General features: G+C 43.1%; 1 protein-coding gene across 2 annotated transcripts; it reads right to left on the bottom strand.

Annotated features, from left to right (window-relative positions):
- Nucleotides 1–255: 255 nt before the first annotated feature.
- Nucleotides 256–5434, bottom strand: LOC123053545 (cyclic pyranopterin monophosphate synthase, mitochondrial). Of its 2 annotated transcripts, none has more exons than XM_044477010.1 (3): nt 5224–5434; nt 3644–3775; nt 256–1109 (listed from the first exon to the last, which is right to left on the bottom strand). In XM_044477010.1, exons 2-3 carry the CDS (start codon nt 3743–3745, stop codon nt 534–536), a joined length of 678 nt encoding a protein of 225 aa, XP_044332945.1. In that variant the 5' UTR covers nt 3746–3775; nt 5224–5434; the 3' UTR covers nt 256–533. The 2 variants fall into 2 exon arrangements, with proteins under 2 accessions (XP_044332945.1, XP_044332946.1); XM_044477011.1 differs by lacking the exon at nt 5224–5434 and adding an exon at nt 5094–5189.
- Nucleotides 5435–10645: the final 5211 nt, after the last annotated feature.

Genomic DNA, 10645 nt, shown 5'->3' with positions numbered 1-10645 from the left:
GTGCAGCCAATTACTCAAAGGTTCACTACTTCACTTCTTGTCACCATGGTTATGCAGGAGATGCATTCTTCCACCTTGTAATCAAATAAAAAAGAACACGTGTGCCATAACATCAATATTACTGAGATCATCACACCAACTAACAATTACACAAGTCGAAACCTAAAAAGATAAAAGGACTCAGATACTAAATTTGCAGAGAGAGCGTTTGTATAATAAAACTGGCTTTTATGCACTCATCCAACCAAGGACACAAAAATATCAACATATTTATACTCAACTTTCATTTACTCCACCTTATGTTGACATGTGCATACCAGTCTGTGCGCAATGAGCAGCAATGGAGAATGCACAATAAACCATGGGTAATATAACCAGTTGGACAGTGCATTAACAGGCAGGGAATTCAAAATAACCTTCTCTGATGGCTCAAAGATTTAACATCTAGTGTGCACAAATTTAAAGCAAATCAAAACCTTCTGGTGTAAGAATTCAGGCCTGCATTCATATCCTCAGAAAAGCAACTGAAGCTTCTAATTCCTGGACCAGTTTCCACTCTTTCCCCCCGATTTGTGCTGGAGACAGATATCTGTTATACATATGTCCTTTGAAGCTGCTTTGCACATGTCATAAACCGTCAGTCCGGCAATGGTCACTGCAGCCATTGCTTCCATTTCAACCCCTGTCTTCCCGCAAGTGGTGGCTTCCCCTTCTATGACAACACTAGAGTCCTCTTCATTGAGAGTGAGATCAACACGAACATGGGAGAGATTAATGTTGTGGCACAGGGGTATGAGGTTACTAGTTTGCTTCGCACCAGTTATTCCAGCTATCTTTGCAACAGTAAGTACATCGCCTTTGGCAATCTGGTTTGACGCCACCAAGTTAAATGCCTTCTGGCCTAGCAAGACCCTGCAGCTGGCTATAGCTACTCTCTGACTGTCATGTTTGGGTGAGACATCAACCATCTTTGCCTGGCCACTGCAATCAACATGGGTAAGACCCGGTTGTGTCTCCCGGGCTGCAGGAGTGGGATGGACTGCTTGCTGAGGAGGATTTGAGCCCAAAGGGCTGGCTGAAGGAGATTCGCCAAATATCGATTCCATTTCCTGAAATTACAAAGTTCAAGATAATTATTAATGCCCAATGACAAAATATATTAGTACGAGGACAGTTCACAATACTCATGACTACGTCAGAAACCTATATTAGCTTGTGTAGATTTTTGTCTTTAAGAATTCTGCATACTATAATTCAGAACCAAAGGGAACAGATTCAGTTGGTAAATTCTAAATGGGGAAAGCTTAGAGAGGAAAATGAAACATACTGGATAGTAAAGTATCTATACTCCTATATAATGTGCCAGTTTTCAACTTTTGAATCTACAACCTCTTTCTCTCTCATCCCAGCATCCCGAAATCAATACCAACCGTCGATTTAACTCTCCATGATGAAGATGTACAGTCGGATCCATACCGAATCAAATCCAACGATTGTGATACGTCGGATTCGCAGTTGGCCAGAAGGCGCACTTTGGATTTTGGTGCGTCCACCTCACGCTCAAATCGAAGCACCTGGAACCTTATCAGATTATCTCGCAGCTTCCAGTTCCACCGCAGCTCCTCTGCTTCGCCGCCTCCTTCGTGCTTGCGCTCTCCCAACGCCCCCTGTTCTACAAGCTCTCTTGCGCCAGCTTCCCCCAATCATCGCCACATTTCAAGTGAGTCATCTACTTATGGACGTCCTCAATCATTATAACATGTTTTAATATGATTAAATGCAAATTCCTATCTTTAGTTTCCACGTCCAGTAAGAATAAACTATACCTCTTTTATTAAGCAAATCTTCCCGGTGATGTTGGTTCACAGGACACACAATCAAAAGTTCATGTTGTTCTCAACTAAGTCGTGTTCAGTATCTTTGTTTTCACTGGATAGACGATTAAGGTAAAACAAACTGTATTTTAACCCTGTAGGCTGTAGCTAACAATAGCTGTTCTTTCTCCTTTGTCAGGCTGTAACAGTTCTGTTAGCAACACCACATTTCTTCAGCAAGGACTTGAAATCAGGTTGTAACTACAGTTTTTTTTTTCTTTACCTGCACTGTAGTACCGGACCTTAGTTTTTCTTACTTTCTAAATCAGTGTCATAATAGTTTAAGTCAAGCAAAGTACTGTGTATACATCTTAAAAGACAATGCATAAACCTTTAGCTTCGATTGTCTTTTTGGTGTTCCAATTATACAATCTGTGTCTAGAACATCATTAATGGGATTCCATATCCTTGTTCTGTCATGAGTACACTGAATTATTTGTTTATTATACAGTTATGAAGTTATGTTATTCAAGAATGGATGTATAAGTGGAATAGTAGTACTTTGGGATTTCTTTCAGTCGGTTCGATTTGGCAGCCATCTGTTCAAACATTTTTCTTTTGTTTAGAGCACATGAACTGCACTAGAATATTTTGACATCTTTGGAAGTTAAGACACATTTGAGAAAAGTTACACATGATCATGATGGATGAAGAATGAATGATATATAGACAAAACAGCTGTAAGTTTCTATTATTGGTGATAAAAAAATGCAGCTCCAGAATTTGTACTGAACTAGATGTTCATTTCAGTCAGTTGTTGCTGAAAGTTGGAATTACAGGAGTGGTCAAGAGAAGTTGGCCCAACTATGATTCTTGGCACCGATCCCGTCCATGAATCTGACGGTCAGAATGAGTGGATCCACGGCCCCATGGTTTTCCTAAATTTTATCCAATTAATATTATTCTGAATCATATGAATAACACCATGTTTTTTTGGAAGTAACATTGTGATATGGAAATAGCCTAATTAATCCTCTTTCTCGCGTGCACCCTATTTGCTTAACGCTAGATCGTGAATTTGCTTAATTTTGCTTGAGTGGATATATCTGCTGATAACTTTTGCTACCCATCAATTTTTTTGAAAAAAAAGACGCATATCAAGGTTGCAGTTTGGGTCATAATTCGGATATCCCATTTTTCTTTTGCCATTGAAGATCCTATACCCTGAGCATATGAAGAAATAAATTTGCTTTAGTTTAAATTAGGACATGTTTTACCTCTTCTTTGACAAAGTTAATTTGTTATCATGTGCCGTGCGCCCAAGCCATGAACAGAAACTTCCTTTCTCACATATATTATCTATATTTTGTTTGAAGCCATGATTTGTCCATGTCCTATAGTTCATTTGGGTATTAGTCAATATAATTTTCGTGGTGTAAATCATTTGATACGTATAACCTGATTTCTGGATGTGTTCTACAGGAAGAGTCCAAGGCTGCACTATTTCACCTTTTTTGCCACACGTAGGGAGTAGTAGACTATAATTCACCAAACTTAAGCGTGCTACAACAGGACATGGTTATCTTACAGCTCAGGTATAAAGGGAAAAGTAACTATCATGGTCATGTTGGACACCCAACCTGAAGATACCAAAAAACACCACATGCAAGTACACGGCAATTACGTAATTGCCATTACCCAAAGCATCAAACGACAAATATGTCTAGTAATCTAGCCATGTCTAGTCTCAATAAGATGAGTAAATAACAGTAAAGGAAAAGAAAAGCTTACACATGACGAATTATTTAAAGAGAGTGAAGAAACCTAACCTTATTGAGCTCCGCTATAGAATCAGAAGGGATTCCAGTAGCAAAGCATCTCCAGCCTCTACTTCTTTCTATTCTTGGGAGAATGAAGCGAAAGATGGACATGTGTAAACAATTGGCGCACAGTTTACACTTCTGCAAGGAATAAGTAAACAGAAAAAGAGAAATTTTAGCACAGAGATACTCTCTACCTGAAGTCTTAATAACAACTCCAAGGCTAGGCTGCCCAGATATGATGATACAGATACCGCAAAACGGCAACTTTTCAAAAATGCAGCGATACATTTTCATATATATAGATACTAAAACTATATAGATATTAATGATTCTATGCAGGAACGGGAACATAATTGTTTTCCAATCCCACGAGCCAACACACCACTCAAGCTCACCAAATCATGATAACTGAACGTGCAAGCTGCCAAGCTCATCAAATCACAATGACTGCACGAGCAAGACACACCAAGACATTAGTGATTGCACCGGATGTATCCAGATGTATCAGCATATCCGGGCAGTATCCACCTCTTATAGACTGGTTTTCTGCCGTATCCATGTTTCATAGCTCAAGGTGAATGTGTGACGAAAACCTACTCATTTGAGTGTATAACATGATTACCCCCCACCCTACCACCACCACAAATAGTTTTAGAACATGACACAATCCAAATCCATGTAGCAAATGCAGGAAATCCTATCTCCATTTAATTCTTCCCAGAGTTCCAAATCGCCTATGTCCATTTGGCTTGTGGAACGGAGCTGTCCTTGCAAATTTGGAGGCCCAATTCAAATTCTTCTGAAATCAGGATTGGTCTGCAATTCCAACTTTTGTGTTTGCTTGCTAGAAGTTCGTAGTTTCCCCATGGAAACTCATGGCAATGCCAACTTACGTCTGCCTATTCCTCAAACAATCATGTCTGTCTTCCCAAGTTGGATTATATTCCCTATAGTGAGTAGCCTGATCGTATATGTCAAGTTGGGTGTATTGGAATTTTTGTAATTTTGTTCATATGGGAAAAAAATTAACTGGGTTCTATTCCTAGCAAGATGTAACTCCTCGTGAGAAAACTGAAATGCCCCTGTTCCAATTCTACCCTTTGTTACTAACAGGTTGAGCTGTTCTCTCCAGCGCCAGCGAGCCTCCGAGACAGCCAGCGCCCCTCCGAGATGGCAGGCACACACAGCCTTCTCCTCCTCTCGTATCTTCTCTTCTAACTAAAATACAACGGATTCGTACCTAATAACACTATTAACATGAAAATGAATCCATAATTATGCAGTTACCAAAAAATGGATCATTTGATCCAAGAACGGCGATGTAATATACTCGCTCCGTCCCTAAAAGACATTTTTTGATACTATGATAGTGTCAAAGAAACGTCTTACATTCTCGGACGGAGGGAGTAGCTTATGGATATAAAATTGGAGCATTCATATTCCCCACCAAGCATACCTCTCGCAAAGACCACCATAAAACTTCAAGCAATACGAGATGGAAGTCTCATAGACCAAAGAAAATTGGGGGAGAGCCCTCCGCCTGCTGCTTCGTTGATTGCCCAACACAAGAGGCGAGAGAAGCCTACCTATGTCTGGGGGCGAGGGGTGCGTCCTTGTGCAGCTTCGGGTGGAGCGGATCCTAGACCAGCGTCGAGGAGGACTCGACGACGGGTCGGCGTCCAGATGGCGAGCGGGCGACTGGGCGGCTCGTTGGGGAGGGTCTAGGCGACGGCGGTGCAGATTATTCCTAGGGCGGCGTCGAGGAAAGGGTTCGTCCGGTCGGCGGTGGGTCGGACGAAGGCGGCGGCGGGTCGGAAGGTTGCGATCACTACTCGGGCCAAGCGCGGGAGGCCCACGGGAAAGATGTACCGGCCGGCCCATGGGTGCGGTTCAGGCTGCAAGTGGACGCGGGCTGCCCGCGGTGCCCATGTAAAAGCCCACATAATCTATGTTCGTGGACACCCTCGAATAAAGTGACTAATTAAGTGGGATGTGTGGGTTTGTCCCGCGACGCCCGCATCGAGCCCACGTCCATCTCACTTCTCGAATCAGGCAGGCACGCCGTGACGATGCATCGGGGGGAATAAAGACAGGCCGCCGTGTAGTTCCGCCATAGCCGCAGCGCCGCCTTCCACCTCCGCCATGGCCGCCTTAGCGCCGCCGTGGACGTCGTCGTCCAGCTCCGACATGGCCACCCAGTCCCGCCATGGACGCCACCTCAACGTCGCCGTCCATCTTCGTCATGGACACCCCAACTCTGCCATGGATGCCGCAGCATCTCTGCCATGGACCGTGACGAACTAAAATCCCTCAAAAAGGGCAATAATTTTCGACGTTTCTAACTTCTGAATGAATCTCGTCCGAATTATTGGCCGCCGCAGCTCGTCTTCTCCTCATTCATTCTGTTGCGTTCATCTAACGTAACAGATCTTCTCCCCCACCCCAGCAGCTCAAACAACGAGAGACAGAGAAGGCGTGAGAGAAAATGGCCGGTATGCTCGCGTATGACGAACAGCGGTGGAGGCAGGTGGAGGAGAATAATCGCAAGATGGAGGAGCTGCACTGCACCACCTCTCTGCCGCCGTCAGGGAGGCCTTGCCGACTAGATCGCAGGCCAAGCCTGTGAAGCGGAAGCAAGTGCCGGAGGACGCCACGGTCCGGTCTCTCTGAGCAGCCCAAGTACCGGCACGAGGTACGATCGATACCTCCAGCTAGGAGTGTTGGTCGATCTTTCTTCCTTTGATTCAGTTACGTGCTATGGATCGGTTACTAGCGAAAGAAACATTTACTCATGTTTGATGACATGTGGGATGTGGGATACCCACGAAACCCACTTATCCCGTTTAAAACTATGTGGACAGATACGGGCCTTCCACATATACGATGTGGCGGATGTGGGGCGGACGCGGGCCTCCCGCGGAGAGTCCCACTTGCAGCCTGAGGTGCGGTTGGTTTTGCGTAGTCCGCCGCAATATGATGAGCACGAGCGGAAAATGAGAGTCGTCAGGCCTCGTTTGGTAGAAGTGGATTGGGGAGGTTTGGCGAGGGGGGGTTTCAGGGGATTGGGTGAATCTCTTCCTTTCACCCAATATCTTCAAACCCACTTGAATCCCCCAAACTCCTCCATCCATAATCCTCTTTGTTTAAAATTTCTGTTTGGTAGGCAAGGTTTGCCATATTGACATAACATGGTGTAGAATATTTAAAAATCCGATCTTTACAATGTAACTAACTCCCCTTATATCCTTGCTACATAATTGTGAAGGTCACGTAATAAAAATGAGACAAAGTTGCTACATGGGAATAATTTAGCAGCAGTTTTTCCATCCAGCTTGTTTATTGCTGCTTCTTTTGATGCTTGAGAACGTGATGAAACAAAAAGAGATGAATATTAAAGTGCCTTCAAAAAAACTGTTATAGCAAATAGCTTTGCTAGATGAACACTAGTTCTATTTACAGAGGGAGTAATACATATGAAAGCATAATAGGAGCTTTGGCTAACGCATCCCAGTCACAGCCTGCTGCCAGAACTGCCACCTAGGCACATGCTCCAAGTGGCATAAACTGAATCATTTTACTCCCCCAATCCAAAACAAGTGTGGTGGTCTTAGTAGTTGGTGCAAAACTACAGAATAGTAGTAATGATTTTGACACATTTAATCCCGTACTCAGACAAGTCATACACGTTGGTGCAAGACTACAGAATAGTAGTTGTACTCCTGTTAGATCTCAGCATATACAAAATTGTACCAACGTGTTTGTGATATTTTCCTAGCTTTGCCAACAGAAAAAACAACTAATTAGTGCAATGGAAGACTAATATTTGCACTAGTAGTTCAAGGTTTTTTTAAAAGAAAAAAATCAAACTGTCAAACTATGAATCACTGAACAACTTAGACGGAAGTAGACAGACGTCCAGTTGAATGCCCCAAAGGCAGACGATGTGGAAGGTGGTGGGTTCTTTATTAAGTTTGCTAACGTAGTCTCTCAAGTTTTTTTCTTCAAACAAGCATGCTCTGTCACCTTGCTACTATTCGGCGACGACGACAATAGAATGATTAGTGCGACATAATTCACTAGTACTCCTCTCAGCTAGCAGATCCAAGTCTACATTACTCTCCCACATATAAACTGGATATGTTGTTATGTTAGCTCCGTCAACTTGCTCTAGTACAGAGATATGCCACCAAAATAAACTGGATTTTGTCAGCCCATCAACTTGCTCTAATGGTTCAGTTAGCTCCATCATATAATTAGCACTAGAAATCGCAGACAAAATACAAATAGCTAGACAAGGTTGTGTTCAGTTCAGATGAGTAGAAAAGCAAACATCAATCAAACCATCACTGATACAGATATAGAACCAGAACTGCAACATTCTAGATAGATACCAGTTTGCAAAATCAACAAGTTCAGTCCTTACAACCTACGAACCAACAAAGTGTTGTTAATCATCTAGCACTCGAACGACTACTACCACTACTTGGAGATACAGAAGCAGAGTCAGCGACCACTAAGACGAGCTGCTGCTGGTGGTGGTATACTAATTGCAGAGTACTGGAGTACAAAAAAATGGCAAGGCAAACAGTTCGGTTTGCACCACAGACAAAAGTGCATCATTATTTCTCAATCTAGTAAAAATGAACTTGCTGATTCAAGCTGAAAGAACATGCGGTGCCCCCATGTTTGGTTTTGGTAATTAATGACAATCTCTACGGACTAATGGTTGCCTTGAGTTATATTTGAAGTATTTGTTCATATGCTTTTCTTGGAGTCCATTTGTTGGTTTCGAGGAGAGTTTGTGATGACCAAGGTGCTATTCAAGGAATTACCAAAAGATTGGTCATGTGAGAGGTTGATCAAGACTAAGTCAAAGAGTGAATCAAGTTGATCAACACACAAAGCATAGAAGATGTACTGAGAGGGATCAAGTGATCCCATGGTATGGTAAGCTTTGTCAATTACGCTTTGTGTACTAACCCATGGTCTTCGTGAGAGTTCTTTGTGGGGTTAGGTTGCGGTGTGCATGTTCAAGTGATGCATCACGAAGAGATCAAGTGCTTGAAAATTGCCGTCCATTGTGGTGACAATGGACTTGTGAAGATGTGTCGAAGAGTGGCTCATCCATAGTGGAGTATGGGGAGCAATCTACTAGTCTTCACCGAGCCAACGCAATCAAGAAAGGTGGTCCAACTTGAGGAAGTCAAGATCGTCTACATCTAGCTCAAGTGGACTTTGTGCAAGGCAAAGGTTTGGCCTTGATAGGTTCTCTATTTTACCGGTCTCATGGTGGTAGTTTGGAGACCGGGTTATAGGATCGATTGTCGTACTATCAAGGGGGGCTCTCAAGTGAGTAGCTTGATCGTATCGTTCGTAGAGAGCTCAAACCATTGCATGCTTGCATCATCTTTCTTGGTTCTTGTTTGGTTTTCTCCTTGTGAGATTTGGAGCTTATGGTCATCTTCTTGACAAGCTCGAGTTCATCGAAAACGGAGTTCACATGCTTCTTCTATTGTGTTTTCGGTGTTGGAGGTTTACCGGTCTTATTCGAGGAAGGGTTCTCACCATTTTCTTATGAGCCTTTTATAATTTACTTCTTATTGTTATTTCTATCAAGATTGTATTAGCCCTTGTCGCTAGCTTTCCAACAAATTTGGTTTCGTTAAATTTGGAGTCCGTTTGCAGAAGTTGTGTCAGTTTTGGTGTCCTTAAAAAGGCTGCAGTGGTACTACCGCTTGGAGGGGATGTAATTTTTTACTACCGCATTTGGGAGCGGTACTACTGCGGCTACTTCCATGGCTACTTCCGCTCCGGACCAAAAACTCGTCATAAGTCCAGCGGTGGTAGGCACGGATGTATTTTTTAGTACCGCTCGCAAGCAGTAGTGTCGCTACCCTTAGCGGTAGTACCGCTACCCCTAGCGGTAGTACCGTGAGGATGAGCGGTAGTACCGCTCCGGCGGTTCTACCAGCCTTTTGCCTCCTCGATGTTGTTTTTCAAAGGGCTTTCACCGCCCTAGCGGTAGTACCGCTCCCACGAGCGGTAGTACCGCTCTGTGCGGGCTGTGAGCTAATGGTTGGGTTTTTCCCCACCTATAAAAGGGGGTCTTCTTCCCCAATGAACCTTATCCTTTGAGCTCCTTTTCTTCCCCCATTGTTGACCTTCTTCGAGCTTGCTAACTCTCAATCCCTCCATGGATTCTTGCTAGTTTTTGGGGGAAAAGACAGAGGAGATCTAGATCCACATTTCCACCAATCAGATCACTTTCTCCTCTATGTGAGGGGAACCCTTTGGATCTAGATCTTGGAGTTCTTTGTGTTCTCTTCATCTTTGGACTTTAGCACTTCGAGCACTCCAAATGTTTCACATGCTTGTGTCGATAGTCCTTGCATATCATGTAGAAATTGCTTGACTAAATCTCATAATGATATGCTTACTATGTCTTGTTGCCATGATAAAAATGCATCTATTTCCTTGAATTGTTGTGCTAACAATGTAGAGGAAACCCAACACCCCATGGAACAAGATGTGGTCCTGAATGGTGCTTCAAGGGATCCTACATCATCATCTAATGTAGTTTGCCTTATGGCCAGGGCTTCAAAGGTATCTCCCACTTTGAATCCCAATATATCTTGTGATGATATTGATGATGGCAAGAACGATGAGTCGATGATGATGTTGATTATGATGAAGAGAATGATAATGTTGCCTCCTTAAAAATTAAGGGGGGAATGATTTTTAAAGCTCTTCTTAAGAATAAAATTGCTCGTTCCAACTTCATGGAAATCATGTCTATTGCTATTGAGGGCAACAAATATATTGATGAGTTGGAATCTCGTCTTGAGGAGCATGAGGTCACCATTGATAAAATGGAAGGTCATGAGCGTGATTACGCTAATGAGATTGCAGACCTCTCCCAAGCTCTCGAACTTGAACAAACCACCAAGGAATCTATTGAGGATACTTTTGCTCTAGAATTATCTGGAGTGAAGGAATCTCATGATAGAG

This window comes from Triticum aestivum, chromosome 2D, assembly GCF_018294505.1.
Source record: "Triticum aestivum cultivar Chinese Spring chromosome 2D, IWGSC CS RefSeq v2.1, whole genome shotgun sequence".
Classification (NCBI taxonomy): Eukaryota; Viridiplantae; Streptophyta; class Magnoliopsida; order Poales; family Poaceae; genus Triticum; species Triticum aestivum.
Note: the sequence above shows the minus strand (reverse complement) of the source record. Positions and strands in the feature narration are given on the sequence as shown.

Bases quoted from the DNA above. Each gene is read 5' to 3' on its own strand.
- LOC123053545 (XM_044477010.1), bottom strand. From the start codon at position 3,745: ATGTCCATCTTTCGCTTCATTCTCCCAAGAATAGAAAGAAGTAGAGGC. The intron at 1,110-3,643 runs GTTAGGTTTCTT...TTGTAATTTCAG, and splicing joins CTATAGCGGAGCTCAATAAG to GAAATGGAATCGATATTTGG.